At 40.1% G+C, this 17379-nt stretch overlaps 1 protein-coding gene across 2 annotated transcripts in view; it reads left to right on the forward strand.

Moving 5' to 3' along the window:
• The first annotated feature begins 3995 nt into the window (after positions 1-3995).
• reck (reversion-inducing-cysteine-rich protein with kazal motifs) overlaps positions 3996-17379 on the forward strand; it is a 193917-nt gene continuing 180533 nt past the window's right edge. The window contains exon 1 of one of the 2 annotated variants that reach the window (XM_060922458.1): positions 3996-4204. In XM_060922458.1, the coding sequence (XP_060778441.1) occupies positions 4135-4204 (70 nt within the window). In that variant the 5' untranslated portion in view covers positions 3996-4134. The remainder of the gene's footprint in view (positions 4205-17379) is intronic. The other variant, XM_060922457.1, reaches the window with a different exon arrangement.

Here is a 17379-nt window from a genome sequence, read left to right on the forward strand (position 1 = left end):
TAGTACTCCAGCATCTATGTATTATTACAGCAAGAAAAAAACTAGCTGCATCACAGACAGTATACTACAGTATTAAACAGCATGTTAAACTAGTACTCCAACATCTATGTATTATTACACCAAGAAAACAACTATTGACATCCCAGGCAGTATACTACACCACTAAACAGCATGTTAAACTAGTACTCCAACATCTCTGTATTATTACACCAAGCATACAAGTAGTTGCATCCCAGACAGTATACTACAGCACTAAACAGCATGTTACACTAGTACTCCAGCATCGATGTGTTATTACACCAAGCAAACAACGAGTTGCATCCCAGACAGTATACTACAGCACTAAACAGCATGTTAAATTAGTACTCCAGCATCTATGTGTTATTACACCAAGCAAACAACGAGTTGCATCCCAGACAGTATACTACAGCACTAAACAGCCTGTTAAACTAGTACTCCAGCATCTATGTATTATTACACCAAGCAAACAACTAGTTGCATCCCAGACAGGATACTACAGCACTAAACAGCATGTTAAACTAGTACTCCAGCATCTATGTATTATTACACCAAGCAAACAACTAGTTGCATCCCAGACAGTATACTACAGCACTAAACAGCATGTTAAACTAGTACTCCAGCATCTATGTGTTATTACACCAAGCAAACAACTAGTTGCATCCCAGACAGTATACTACAGCACTAAACAGCATGTTAAACTAGTACTCCAGCATCTATGTGTTATTACACCAAGCAAACAACTAGTTGCATCCCAGACAGTATACTACAGCACTAAACAGCATGTTAAACTAGTACTCCAGCATCTATGTGTTATAACACCAAGCAAACAACTAGTTGCATCCCAGACAGTATGCTACAGCACTAAACAGCATGTTAAACTAGTACTCCAGCATCTCTGTATTATTACACCAAGCAAACAAGTAGTTGCATCCCAGACAGTATACTACAGCACTAAACAGCATGTTAAACTCGTACTCCAGCATCTCTGTATTATTACACCAAGCAAACAACTAGTTGCATCCCAGACAGTATACTACAGCACTAAACAGAATGTTAAACTAGTACTCCAGCAACTCTGTATTATTACACCAAGCAAACAAGTAGTTGCATCCCAGACAGTATACTACAGCACTAAACAGCATGTTAAACTAGTACTCCAGCATCTATGTATTATTACACCAAGCAAACAACTAGTTGCATCCCAGACAGTATACTACAGCACTAAACAGCATGTTAAACTAGTACTCCAGCATCTATGTATTATTACACCAAGCAAACAACTAGTTGCATCCCAGACAGTATACTACACCACTAAACAGCATGTTAAACTAGTACTCCAGCATCTATGTATTATTACAGCAAGAAAAAAACTAGCTGCATCACAGACAGTATACTACAGTATTAAACAGCATGTTAAACTAGTACTCCAACATCTATGTATTATTACACCAAGAAAACAACTATTGACATCCCAGGCAGTATACTACACCACTAAACAGCATGTTAAACTAGTACTCCAACATCTCTGTATTATTACACCAAGCATACAAGTAGTTGCATCCCAGACAGTATACTACAGCACTAAACAGCATGTTACACTAGTACTCCAGCATCGATGTGTTATTACACCAAGCAAACAACGAGTTGCATCCCAGACAGTATACTACAGCACTAAACAGCATGTTAAATTAGTACTCCAGCATCTATGTGTTATTACACCAAGCAAACAACGAGTTGCATCCCAGACAGTATACTACAGCACTAAACAGCCTGTTAAACTAGTACTCCAGCATCTATGTATTATTACACCAAGCAAACAACTAGTTGCATCCCAGACAGGATACTACAGCACTAAACAGCATGTTAAACTAGTACTCCAGCATCTATGTATTATTACACCAAGCAAACAACTAGTTGCATCCCAGACAGTATACTACAGCACTAAACAGCATGTTAAACTAGTACTCCAGCATCTATGTATTATTACACCAAGCAAACAACTAGTTGCATCCCAGACAGGATAGTACAGCACTAAACAGCATGTTAAACTCGTACTCCAGCATCTATGTATTATTACACCAAGCAAACAACTAGTTGCATCCCAGACAGTATACTACACTACTAAACAGCATGTTAAACTAGTACTCCAGCATCTATGTATTATTACAGCAAGAAAAAAACTAGTTGCATCCCAGACAGTATACTACAGTATTAAACAGCATGTTAAACTAGTACTCCAGCATCTATGTGTTATTACACCAAGCAAACAACTAGTTGCATCCCAGACAGTATACTACAACACTAAACAGCATGTTAAACTAGTACTCCAGCATCTATGTGTTATTACACCAAGCAAACAACTAGTTGCATCCCAGACAGTATACTACAGCACTAAACAGCATGTTAAACTAGTACTCCAGCATCTATGTATTATTACACCAAGCAAACAACTAGTTGCAACCCAGACAGTATACTGCAGCATTAAACAGCATGTTAAACTAGTACTCCAGCATCTATGTGTTATTACACCAAGCAAACGAGTTGCATCCCAGACAGTATACTACAGCACTAAACAGCATGTTAAACTAGTACTCCAGCATCTATGTATTATTACACCAAGCAAACAACGAGTTGCATCCCAGACAGTATACTACAGCACTAAGCAGCATGTTAAACTAGTACTCGAACATCTATGTGCTATTACACCATGCAACCAACTAGTTGCATCCCAGACAGTATACTACAGCATTAAACAGCATATTAAACGAGTACTCCAGCATCTATGTATTATTACACCAAGCAAACAACTAGTTGCATCCCAGACAGTATACTACACCACTAAACAGCATGTTAAGCTAGTACTCCAGCTCTTATGTATTATTACACCAAGCAAACAACTAGTTGCATCCCAGGCAGTATACTACACCACTAAACAGCATGTTAAACTAGTACTCCAGCATCCATGTATTATTACACCAAGCAAACAACTAGTTGCATCCCAGACAGTATACTACAGCACTAAACAGCATGTTAAACTAGTACTCCAGCATCCATGTATTATTACACCAAGAAAACAACTAATGACATCCCAGGCAGTATACTACAGCACTCAACAGCATGTTAAACTAGTACTCCAACATCTATGTATTATTACACCAAGCAAACAACTAGTTGCATCCCAGACAGTATACTACAGCACTAAACAGCATGTTAAACTAGTACTCCAGCATCCATGTATTATTACACCAAGCAAACAACTAGTTGCATCCCAGACAGTATACTACAGCACTAAACAGCATGTTAAACTAGTACTCCAGCATCTATGTATTATTACACCAAGCAAACAACTAGTTGCATCCCAGACAGTATACTACAGCACTAAACAGCATGTTAAACTCGTACTCCAGCACCTATGTATTATTACACCAAGCAAACAACTAGTTGCATCCCAGACAGTATACTACAGCACTAAACAGCATGTTAAACTAGTACTCCAGCACCTATGTATTATTACACCAAGCAAACAACTAGTTGCATCCCAGACAGTATACTACAGCACTAAACAGCATGTTAAACTCGTACTCCAGCATCTATGTATTATTACAGCAAGAAAAAAACTAGTTGCATCCCAGACAGTATACTACAGTACTAAACAGCATGTTAAAGTGCCTCCAACATTTATGTATTATGCCACCAAGAAAACGACTATTGGCATCCTAAACAGGATACTACAACACTAAACAGTATGTTAAACTAATACTCCAACATCTATGTATTCTATATATTATTATGACAAGGAAATAACTCGTTGCATCCCAGACAGTATACTACAGCACTAAACAGCATGTTAAACTAGTACTCCAGCATCTATGTATTATTATTATTATTATTACTACTACTACCCAGAGTTAGAACCAATGCGCATGCGCACTCCGGGCCAGCCCATCTCTTGTAGGCGGTGTGTGTGTGTGTGTGTGTGTGGCACGGAAGAAAAAGCCGCAAACACGCTGATGTGGAGTTGTCTGGCCGGGTGAGATGTTCTCATGGAGCTGCTCACACCGACAGCGTCTCGTTTGCGTTTGACTTCACCATGCACTTCAGGACTTCAGTAAGATGCGTGTGTGTTGTCAGATAATCATTTTGCTTCTCTCCTGCAACTTCTGCGCTTTCGTTTATACTCAGGGTAAGTCTGCTTTAGGGCTTTTTAAATCATAAAGTTGTGTTTTGTCACTTTGTGCGAAGCAGGATAAACTTGTAACACAGGCGCTTTGTGTGTGATACTTAGTTTCCGTTTGGGAAACATTTCCGATCCTGAGTGATTTGTTACATTTCACTTCCAGCACGACGGAACTGAACACAGCACACAGTCAGGATGGAATATGCTTTCATTAGAGTTATTTCTATGAGATATAAAGTGTGTGATGGCGGGGTTTCTGTGTGTGTGTGTCCGTTATTCCGTCGTGCAGTTTCACACACACAGCTGAAAAAGTCCAGCATTACACACTGAGGGCAGATCTCCAACTACACAGCATTAAACTCACACCATAACATCATCAAACTGAGTTGTTTTGTGTTCGAAAACATCTGCACTCAGCCAGGCTGTCAATAACAACTGCAACAGCCTGGAATACTCACAACCTCATGCTGCCTTCACGTGCTCTTGGAATTATTGTCATTGTGAGTTTAAAAGCTGAGCATGAATGCAGCTTCAAGTCGTGATTACACAGCATTCTTAAAGTTCAGAAATATTTTACAGACCCTTAGCCACCCCTGACATTTTATCATTCCTGAGGTCATTCTGTATCATCATCATCATCATCATCATTAGATTGAACTTTATTGATCCCTCTGGGAAATTAAAATTCCAGCAGCATCATTACAGTCTAAACAGAGAATAGAAAATAAAGAAAACGTCTCGTTAAATTAAATTAAATATTTACATTCACAAATATAAAAAAAAAGAATAAGATATGAGGGGGAAAAAAGTCCAGCAGGAAAGTTATTGCACATTATATTGCACATTTTCCAGTATTTCTTTTTGTCAGGCTCGGCTCGGCTCGGCTCAGCTACTGCTCCTTCCCATCCCGTCCCGTCCCGTCCCGTCCCGTCCTCTGTCCTGCTCTTACCCCTCCTCCCGCCGTCAGAGAGGATGATGAGGAGTTTTTAAAGTGCACATTCTGGACCAATTTCATTTTTTTTTTTTAAATATGAAAGTACACTACCGTTCAAAAGTTTGGGGTGACCCAGACAATTTTGTGTTTTCCATGAAAAGTCACACTTTTATTTACCACCATAAGTTGTAAAATGAATAGAAAATATAGTCAAGACATTTTTCTGGCCATTTTGAGCATTTAATCGACCCCACAAATGTGATGCTCCGGAAACTCAATCTGCTCAAAGGAAGGTCAGTTTTATAGCTTCTCTAAAGAGCTAAACTGTTTTCAGCTGTGCTAACATGATTGTACAAGGGTTTTCTAATCATCCATTAGCCTTCTGAGGCAATGAGCAAACACATTGTACCATTAGAACACTGGAGTGAGAGTTGCTGGAAATGGGCCTCTATACACCTATGGAGATATTGCACCAAAAACCAGACATTTGCAGCTAGAATAGTCATTTACCACATTAGCAATGTATAGAGTGGATTTCTGATTAGTTTAAAGTGATCTTCATTGAAAAGAACAGTGCTTTTCTTTCAAAAATAAGGAAATTTCAAAGTGACCCCAAACTTTTGAACGGTAGTGTATGTCCCTTTACACACTCATCCAGAAGGGTAGTTTTGCACAAGGCCATCTGTCTACAGCAGAAAAAAATAAAACAACAAAACGCATCTGGAAAAATCCCAAGGGAGTCTGGAGCCAGATTCGTGACGTCACCTGCGGAAGCGCCAGCAGGCTGCGAGAGCTTTGCATGGTTTCAGTGCACAGCCTGTGTAGACCAAGCGCTCCCATTTCTCTCTCGTTGTCCGGTCTTTTGGGAAACGATGAGTACTAATCCCATCAAGATCGGTGTTGCTACACCCTCCTACGATACATCTGTTAACCATTTTAATAATTACGCGATAACGTTGAAGAAATATGCAGAAAACCACCAGGTCGTTTTCTCATAAACAAACCAGCGCTGACGTAGGATTCAGAGGGAGGTGTCCCGCACGCGACGTCACGAAAATCAATGTTTGCCGGGAAATCCAAATGCCAAGTTTTTTCAGAGGCGGACCAATTCACCTCAAATGGCTTGATTTCAACTGAATTTTTCTGGTATTGCGCAAGGTAAAAAAATTGCGCAAAATGCAAAATGTGACAGATATTTGACCAAAAGTTTAATATAAAATAGGAGAATTACATTGATCTTGCTCCTGAATTTACCCGTGATATGCACTTTAAGTCTGTTAGTCCTGCACTTGGGAAGGAGCATTCTGTCACTAAACAGGCTCCTCTGGTTGCTCATGAAGGTGATTGGCATCGTCCATGATGTTCAGTAGTTTGTCCATTGTCCTCTTTTCTGCCATCGTCACCAGAGAGTCCAGCTTCATGCCGACCACAGAGCCGGCCCGCCTGATCAGTTTGTCCAGCCTGGATGCGGATTATGCATCATATTTTACATCTACACATATGATGGTTGCATTATGTCCTTTTATAATTTTATTTTTTTTTACAGTATTCCGTCATGTCAGAAAGATACCAAATTACTTCAAGGTGCTGGATAACTAGGTGCACTTGGAATATCGGAAGGATGTTAATTAGTATCACAATTGCGAAACTGAAGAATCCGTGAAGCACATGAAGGCAGCATGGGATTGCTTTGTTCACATGTTCTGTAACTTTATGTAGAGTATTCTGTTTTATTGTCATTTTTTTGTTATTTTATTGTATTTTAAAGTTACAAAATGTGTACTCTTGAAAGTCCTACCCCAAAGACAAAGGAAAAGTCTTTCTGAGAGAGAAGGTGTACACACACCTTGTTGTCACAGTGAAGAAGAGTTCTCACCCTGATCCTGGCCTCAGTTGACATTTTGCTTCTGTTTCCATTTGGCTTTCCTTGTTTGTATTTGTTTTGCATACTGTTGTGAAGCAAATGGCACTTTGGCAAAGTGTTAGCGTAAATATCTGCCCGAGAGCTATTTCTTGCACATTTCTGTGTTCAGTCATTTCATCAAAGTGCATTAAAAATAACACCTAGGCCACCTGGTATTCACTAGCATGTGTGTGATCTCTGATATTTCACTTCATCTGATCATAGTCTGACAGTGTTTACTCAGATTTATTCCATATTTTCAGTGCCGTGACATTTAATTACTCCGAACTCGGTTGATATTAACCCGACACAACCTACAAAGTAAACCTATGAAGATGCCCAAGGAAGGAATTCTTTATTTTTCTTTCTTCAAATTATTGCTCCAGATTTCAGACTTTTCTACACCAAGCTGTCCAGAGGTTTCATGCACATCTGTCTGGTCATGCTTTACCTATTTGAAGTGCTCTTTTTTTCCCCCGGAGCGAGCATCTGTAACCGATTTAAGCTTCCTTGTGAGATTCGCGACCCGAGGGGGTGGGGAGAGGTGGCACTGAGAGGCACTCTCGACGAAACAGCTTTAATTCTTCATAGAGCTCACAGCAGAAATAATGTACGTTTATAGTATCTCAGGGTTCTTGAGTAGCTGTAGGATGGATGACAGATATGCAGTTTAAAGACACTCACTACTGAAATACAATGTACAGACCTGGGGAAATGTGAAAGTTAAAAAAAAAGAGTGATATTCATTTGTCAGAGTAAGACCCGATACAGGATTGCCTTTAGACATTTCTTTATTTTCTGCACAGAACATCCATAAAGAACAACATATTTTATAATAATACAGTTTATCTTTTTTTTTTTTAACAGAAGTGCTTTTACTATACGATGAAACTGAGTATAGACATTCTGGAAAGTCTAGGAAAAGGGACTTCTGGAGTATTTGCATGACAAAAGAGAAGTAAAAAACCCCTGTATCTCATTCATATCTTTGCTGATCGAAGTTTGTCTCTTTCTTGGTTAACCCCCCCCATCTCTAAACACTATTTATTGGCAGAGATGTCGTATTATTCTGCTGTTTTAATCCCCTCTTCCTTAATAATGGATAAGGTTAATTCCAGCATTATGGATGGGACATCTGAACTTATATTGACCTGCAGTGTCTCAGTGCCTGCACACACTCAGTATCAATATGACGCTGTCTGTAAATATACAGGGTTGGTGCGCCATGACCGTGAAATGTGTGTCCGGGCTTTAAACGGTACTGTTGCTCGAACAGATTGAGACCGTCCTGTAAATCATCTTGCACATATGAAGGATGTTTTGTGAATAACTACCATTTAAGTGGTAATATAATTTTGACTAACCCTGTGTATATATATATATATATATATATATATATATATATATATATATATATATATATGTATGTGTGTGTGTGTGTGTGTGTGTGTGTCTGTGTGTGTATGTGTCTGTGTGTGTGTCTATATCTATATATATCTATATATATAGAGGTAGTCGTCGACTTACGACTGCGTTTGGTTACGACTGACCGGTCGTAAACCGATCTGGTCGTAAGTCGGCCTATGTTAAATGAACGTAAGTATATTGTGATGTGTAATGATATTGTAATCATCTTAAAGTCTTATTTTAGAGCAATTCCAGCGTTATGGACCTGACACTTGAACTCAAAATGGCAACAAATGACCCAGTGCATGTTTTATTGTCTCCCAGTATTTAAACAGGTGTTGCATATTTTAAGGCTGTACCATACTGGAGAAGTGATAGAACAAGAACAATTCCCATAGTACATCTAGGGCATGCCAGAAAATGCCAATAAAAGATGCGTTATGGATGTGACAGAAAAAGTATCACTTTTCTTGGGTGACTGTACATTTTTATCAAACTCTGTGAAATTGTAAACCTAATGTCGAAATGGAGATATCCATTTGATAGAGGGGTCCAAGGTGAATATTAAAAAATCTTTGTTTAAAATATTTTGTATTTCATGCAGAGTTTCGGAAGGAAAAGTCAGCGTTATGGATGTGACGAAATTCCATTATGGATGTGACGTTTATCAACATTTTCTTATTTCATTACCTTGGCTCATTATTTGGTTTAAGTCAAACACTGCATACCACACTGCGTACAGTACAATTCGTTTAATATGTGCAAAACAAAAAATATGAAATACAGGTGTGAAAAATAGAAAACATTTTAGTTTGAAACATACCAAAATACAAATGTAAAACATAGCAAAATACAAAATTTAGTGACCGCTGGCATCGCTGGTGCTTGGCTGTGGGTCGTCTACGTCATCATCAGCTGTTGCAGCGCTCGGGCTGGCGGGAGGATTTGCTCGTTTCATAAACCAGGAGCTGGGGCGGAAACTGTATGACGGAGTGCGCGAGGGAGCGCAAGAGAGACTGCGCATGTGCCTGGAGCTGGGGCGGAAACTGTCGTACGCTCAGCTAGCTCAGCTGGGAAACACTTGCCAGTCATAACCAGACGGTCATAAAGTCAATCGGTCGTAAGTCGCATAGGTCGTAAGTTGCCGACTACCTGTACACACACACATATATATATATATATATATATATATATATATATATATATATATATATATGTGTGTGTGTGTGTGTGTGTGTGTGTGTGTGTGTGTGTGTGTGTGTGTCAGGAAAATCACAGGCCCATACTCAAAAGTAACATATTTATTTACATATTAGACACATACACAGCAGCATTATGGATGTGCAAGATGAGACATTTATGACAAACACTTACACCAGATATATATATATATAAATAAAACAGTACTGTACAAAAGTCTTGGTCACAGTGTCATTTTTATTTTAACAAGGGGAGACCCTTGAAAAAGCCATCAGGTTTCAGGCCCCCACTGCATGTCTTTCTTAATTTCCCTGAGGGAACCCTCCCAAAGGGATCAATAAAGTTTGATCTAATCTAATCTAATCTAATCTAATCTAATCTAATCTAATCTAATCTAATCTAATCTTGTATTTGTTATATTTTGTTAAGCCAATTTTGTTCTTGTATGTGCAATAAACAAAACAAAACAACATGTAGACCAAAAATGGCTTAAAATAATGAAATTAAATGTTTCAACATTAAAAAAATACTATAAACAGCAGTAAGCCATAATAAATGAAACAAAGTGAATATTTGGTGTGAGACGTCCCTTTGCTTTAAAAAAATAGTAGTCTGAGGTACAGTGAGTGCAGTTTGATAAGGAAATGAGCTGTAGGTTTTACTGAGCATCTTACAGAACCAGCCACAGTTCTTCTGGACACTTTGACTCTCACACTCGCTTCTTCATTTTGCACCAAAACCCAGCAGCCTTCATTACGTTTTCTATTTTAATCTGAAAAGTGCTCTCTTATGGAATATGCTGCTCAGGTACAAACTTTTTTTTCCTGTAACATTTAATTTTGTGCTAAATGAATGTTTGGGGCAGCACGGTGGTGTAGTGGTTAGCGCTGTCGCCTCACAACAAGAAGGTCCGGGTTCGAGCCCCGTGGCCGGCGAGGGCCTTTCTGTGCGGAGTTTGCATGTTCTCCCCGTGTCCGCGTGGGTTTCCTCCGGGTGCTCCGGTTTCCCCCACAGTCCAAAGACATGCAGGTTAGGTTAACTGGTGACTCTAAATTGACCGTAGGTGTGAATGTGAGTGTGAATGGTTGTCTGTGTCTATGTGTCAGCCCTGTGATGACCTGGCGACTTGTCCAGGGTGTACCCCGCCTTTCGCCCGTAGTCAGCTGGGATAGGCTCCAGCTTGCCTGTGACCCTGTAGAACAGGATAAAGCAGCTAGAGATAATGAGATGAGATGAATGTTTGGACTCTAAAATGTTTTTGTACTGACTCCATAATGTAGAAGTCATAAAATAGAAATCTATAACAAAGTTTGTATGAAAAAAATAGGGGGGCGAAGACTTTTGCACAGTACTGTATGTACATATGTCTCATCTCATTATCTCTAGCTGCTTTATCCTGTTCTACAGGGTCACGGGAAAGCTGGAGCCTATCCCAGCTGACTACGGGCGAAAGGCGGGGTACACCCTGGACAAGTCGCCAGGTCATCACAGGGCTGACACATAGACACAGACAACCATTCACACTCACATTCACACCTACGGTCAATTTAGAGTCACCAGTTAACCTAACCTGCATGTCTTTGGACTGTGGGGGAAACCAGAGCACCCGGAGGAAACCCACACGGACACGGGGAGAACATGCAAACTCCGCACAGAAAGGCCCTCATTGACCACGGGGCTCGAACCCGGACCTTCTTGCTGTGAGGCGACAGCGCTAACCACTACACCACCGTGCCTCCCTGTACATATATAATGCATATAAAATCTAATTTTAAAAAGGTTTTTTTTTGGTTCATAATCAAGTGTTATATGCAAGAACAATTTATTGTTCATGTATTGTAGAGCTTGACTATGTGGGCGATTTTTTGTATGATGCAACTGAAGGAGGAAATAACCACAGACGAATGAAAAGTTTTCAGTGCTCATAAAGTTTCCCCGATAAGTCTTAACGTATTATTTGCTTATTCATCTAAAACCATCTTCATCAGTCATTATTATGTTTTTTTCCCCAGTAACTGCAGTGAAACTGATAGCAGAATGTGTGTCGTTACAAGAATGAGGAATATAATATAAAGCCAGTGTTACACTTGATGCCACTGATGTGGTGATGTCTCAAATCACACACTTTGAGTCTACATTTAAAGGTATTTACTGTTCGAAAAGATCCAAACCATTAACGTGTTCAAACAATGTTATTTCTTTTCTCTTATTTTCTCCCCAATTTTGGTCACCTGCCAATTCCCTCCCACCAGTCAGCTCTCCCCATTATACAACAATACAACAGCTACCAAACCAGAGAGACTGAGGGCCAACATAAGCTTCCTTCAAGTCACATGAAGTCAGCCAATCACATCTTTTCACACCGCTGCTCATGCTTCATCACAGGGCAACGTAACACACTTTCAGAGAAGTGCTATCTGCTCTCTTCTACATACTTGAAGCTCACAGATACCAGTAGTGTCATCAGTGTCATTGATAGTGTGGTAGAGTTTGTTCCCAAGCACAGATGACATCATCAGGATTTGAATTCACGATCTTATTAAATCACGATAGATTTGTTTGTACGTGATCAATATAATAGTTGGGCCCTATTTCCCACATTATAGTCATTTAAATTAGTCATTTTAATACACTGATCCCATTATTTATGTACAAAAACTTCAGTTGTTGGGATTTTTTTTTTTTTGGTTAATCTTTTTTTTTTTTTTTAATTTGTACAATTTTATATCAATCTGTGGATTTTAAAATTTGTGGATTGATCTTTTAGGCTAATATGCATTTCTACTATGATTAAACAAAGCCAGATTATGAAATAGACAAGCTCTGACTCATATTACACATGATTACTAGTCCTGCCCTTGAGATATCAGTCTCTCGAATAACTTTTGCTATATCGTTTAAATAATATTGGCTAGCTTTGAGTGGTCTCTCAGATATATTCCATTCAGCTAGCATGATACTGAACGAATCAAAGACAAGTTCAATATCATGCTAGCTGAATGGAATATAGCTGATATACCACGAAAAAAGCCATTATTATTATTATTATTATTATTATTATTATTATTATTATACATACACATTCAATAGAACAATTATAGATTTTACAAAAAGTTAAGAACAGGGGGGGTAACTTACCAATATTGAATGCTGATTCTGATCAAATGTAATTCAATGTTTTGCCAATCCAGTGTACATGTGCACAGTCAAAGTCAAAATAGTACGAGTGCAAAAAGCCTGAACAACAACCCAACTTATATACACTACCGTTCAAAAGTTTGGGGTCACCCAGACAATTTTGTGTTTTCCATGAAAAGTCACACTTTTATTTACCACCATAAGTTGTAAAATAGGCGGCACGGTGGTGCAGTGGTTAGTGCTGTCGCCTCACAGCAAGAAGGTCTGGGTTCGAGCCCCGTGGCCGGCGAAGGCCTTTCTGTGCGGAGTTTGCATGTTCTCCCCGTGTCTGCGTGGGTTTCCTCCGGGTGCTCTGGTTTCCCCCACAGTCCAAAGACATGCAGGTTAGGTTAACTGGTGACTCTAAATTGACCGTAGGTGTGAATGGTTGTCTGTGTCTATGTGTCAGCCCTGTGATGACTTGGCGACTTGTCCAGGGTGTACCCCGCCTTTCGCCCGTAGTCAGCTGGGATAGGCTCCAGCTTGCCTGTGACCCTGTAGAACAGGATAAAGCGGCTAGAGATAATGAGATGAGATGACGTTGTAAAATGAATAGAAAATATAGTCAAGACATTTCTCTGGCCATTTTGAGCATTTAATCGACTCCACAAATGTGATGCTCCAGAAACTCAATCTGCTCAAAGGAAGGTCAGTTGTATAGCTTCTCTAAAGAGCTCAACTGTTTTCAGCTGTGCTAACATGATTGTACAAGGGTTTTCTAATCATCCATTAGCCTTCTGAGGCAATGAGCAAACACATTGTACCATTAGAACACTGGAGTGAGAGTTGCTGGAAATGGGCCTCTATACACCTATGGAGATATTGCACCAAAAACCAGACATTTGCAGCTAGAATAGTCATTTACCACATTAGCAATGTATAGAGTGGATTTCTGATTAGTTTAAAGTGATCTTCATTGAAAAGAACAGTGCTTTTCTTTCAAAAATAAGGAAATTTCAAAGTGACCCCAAACCTTTGAACGGTAGTATACAAGCTGTATAGAGGTTGACAGTTCAAGTTCACAGTTACTTTTGGTCGTAGTTAATTGTTACATTGCAGTTGTTCAAAACAAAAGGGCTTTGCTGAGTGAAGTCCTCTTGTAAAAGTCTCCGTCACTTTTCCTCACCTCCAAGTCCAACTTTGACAATATTTCCACTATTGCTCTCTTTTCCAGTTTTTCGATGTCCGTTGGTATGTTTTTCTTTTGTAAATATGTGTGAAGAATATCCAGTGAAGTTTTGGTAGCCTCGGGTGTTCAGCGCGTTTTTCTCTTTCAAAATTCTCTCTAAATCTTCCACTTTCAACAAAGCAAACCTCACGGCCATGTTTGTGCACAAACTGTCACAGTCACTCGCGAGCGGGGAAGTTTTACATGTCCGACGTGTCTCTTTTCCAGTTTTTCGATGTCCGTTGGTATGTTTTTCTCTTGTAAATATGCATGAAGAATATATAATGAAGTTTTGGTAGCTTTTCGGTTGTTCAGCGCGTCTTTAGTTTCAGTTTTCAGTTTATTTATTTTGTGCTTAAATCTAGCACTGGATTAACCCCGTCGTCTCTCTCTTACCCGGCCGACAAAGAAATGATTGTGCGCATGCGCAGCAGAAAGGTTTTGTCATTGGATCCTCGCATGAGCTCTGATGTGTGATGTCGTGTTGTCTTGACAACATGCAATTTTATAACAATATTGCATGCCCATTCTCCATTGGCGAGAGTGGCATAAAACACGGAGGATAAGCAATATGATAATAATATTGCATGGCATCAATAAACCCACTAGAAGGGAATAGAATACATGTTTTCATTCCATGGAAAAATTGGCCTGTATGTATAATAATAAATAATATTGGCTGGCGTTGAGTAGTATATCAGATATATTCCATTCAGCTAGCATGATACTGAATGAGTCAAAGATGAGTATATCTGATATACAAAAAAAAGCCATTATTATTATTATTATTATTATTATTATTTTTATCATTAATATAGGGGATGGCACGGTGGTGTAGTGGTTAGCGCTGTCTCCTCACAGCAAGAAGGTCCGGGTTCGAGCCCCGTGGCCGGCGAGGGCCTTTCTGTGCGGAGTTTGCATGTTCTCCCCGTGTCCGCGTGGGTTTCCTCCGGGTGCTCCGGTTTCCCCCACAGTCCAAAGACATGCAGGTTAGGTTAACTGGTGACTCTAAATTGACCGTAGGTGTGAATGTGAGTGTGAATGGTTGTCTGTGTCTATGTGTCAGCCCTGTGATGACCTGGCGACTTGTCCAGGGTGTACCCCGCCTTTCACCCATAGTCAGCTGGGATAGGCTCCAGCTCGCCTGCGACCCTGTAGAACAGGATAAAGCGGCTAGAGATAATGAGATGAGATTATTAATATACACATTCCTTTCAGGTGTTCAACGCATCTTTCTCTTTCAAAATTCTCTCAAACTCTTCCCTGTTTAACGAAGCAAACCTGGCAGCCATGTTCGTTTACAGATTGTCACAGTTGCTCGCTAGTGCAGACGTTTTACGTCTCCTACGTGTGATATCATGTTGTCTTGACAACCATGCAATATCATAAACCATATTCAACACTCATTCTTCATTGGGTAGAGTGACGTAATACACGTAGGATAAGCGACATGCTAACAATATTGCATGCTATCAAACCAAGTGAATGAAACCCGCTAGAAGGGAATAGAACACGTTTTTATTCCATTGAAAAAGTATCTCATCTCATCTCATCTCATTATCTGTAGCCGCTTATCCTGTTCTACAGGGTCGCAGGCAAGCTGGAGCCTATCCCAGCTGACTACGGGCGAAAGGCGGGGTACACCCTGGACAAGTCGCCAGGTCATCACAGGGCTGACACATAGACACAGACAACCATTCACACTCACATTCACACCTACGGTCAATTTAGAGTCACCAGTTAACCTAACCTGCATGTCTTTGGACTGTGGGGGAAACCGGAGCACCCGGAGGAAACCCACACGGACACGGGGAGAACATGCAAACTCCGCACAGAAAGGCCCTCGCCGGCCACGGGGCTCGAACCCGGACCTTCTTGCTGTGAGGCGACAGCGCTAACCACTACACCACCGTGCCGCCCCGAAAAAGTGTCCCGTATGTGTAATCATTTTTCATATCGCATTCCAATTGAATTGATATCGAATCGCATCAGATTGAATCGAATCATTAGCTTGTGAATCTGAATCCGAATCGAATCAAGGCATCTGTGCCAATAAACAACAACCCTGTTATTTTTGTTGGTATTACACTGTGCACACATGTTGCATCCATTTTTTTGCGTGTGTACAATAAAAGCTCGGCTCATATGCACAGCTGGCGTCTTGCGTACAGTATGTGCACGCATAGTTACAATCAAATACAAACCTGGCCTCAGAGTGGAGCCTGTATAGATCCTGGGAGTCTTTGTTTTTGTTTTTCTTGCACTGTTAATGGCATTGTGAAGAACGTATGCAACACATATTAGTTTTTTGCAATATTACAGTCGAAGAGAAAATACCTACAGAGAAAATACCTACAGAGAAAATCTTGCCCGCTAATTATAGTCCACTGAGTCACTTTCTGTGCTCCATGTTTGTCGTGTGTGAAAGGATTAGGACAGAATCCAGCCTTGAGCTGCAAAGTTTTTTTTTTGTATGTGTGTGTGTGTGTGTGTGTGTGTACGGTATATTGATAGAACTAAGTTCCGTGATTCATTGGCTGTTTGTGTTTTTGCCCTGTGACTCCTGATGAAGTCACATGGTTTTGTTTTTCAGGATGTTGCTCTGAATGTGTCATACGGTGGTAGTAGTGGTGAAGCAACTTGCAATAATAATAATGTGAATGGCATCAAACTATACGCTTTGATTAGAATTAAATATAGTAAGAAGCTGAAAAGATCCACTCGAGTACTCTAATGTCGGATCTCTGTATTCGTCGATGGAATCACTGTCATTTTCGTATGTTTTATTATGGGGTTGATGTTTGGACTCGATCCCTCAGCTTGTCAGGATTAGGAAGCGCGCTTACTTAACAGGGGAGGACGCGTCTCTCGTTTGATCCTTTGCCAGCCGGTATGTTGAGCAAGTCCACCAGTCCACCAGTCACGCTCTCTATCGAAACATATGCAAACCATTTCATTCATTAGGTCCTTTCTGTGCGTCCAGCGTGGAAGAGTGTGACACGTCTCTACTGTGTCTTTTCTGATGTCTTGTTATTGAATCTGAAACAGCGGTGCTCTTTGGCTCAATCTGAGAACTGGCTCGTTCTTCACATCTGCTGAATAAAAGTGAGAAGTGTTTCAAAGCTTCGAAAACACACACCATGGAGATCATAAACACCTGGAGTACACATGTGTCAAGTTTCACAGCCAGATTAATGTTATGAGCACATCTTACGAACCATGAGGATGCCACGGCTTTAACATATGCAAATATTATCTTCATTGGATGAAATATTTCCAGATGTATTTACAGCAGCGATGTATCTTTTTGATATTTCAGTTTCTTTGAAGAGGCATTCGGAGTTCATTTTTTAAAGTCGGGACTGCACTCTTTGGCCACATGCTGCAGCTCG

This window comes from Neoarius graeffei, chromosome 5, assembly GCF_027579695.1.
Source record: "Neoarius graeffei isolate fNeoGra1 chromosome 5, fNeoGra1.pri, whole genome shotgun sequence".
In the NCBI taxonomy this organism is placed as follows: Eukaryota; Metazoa; Chordata; class Actinopteri; order Siluriformes; family Ariidae; genus Neoarius; species Neoarius graeffei.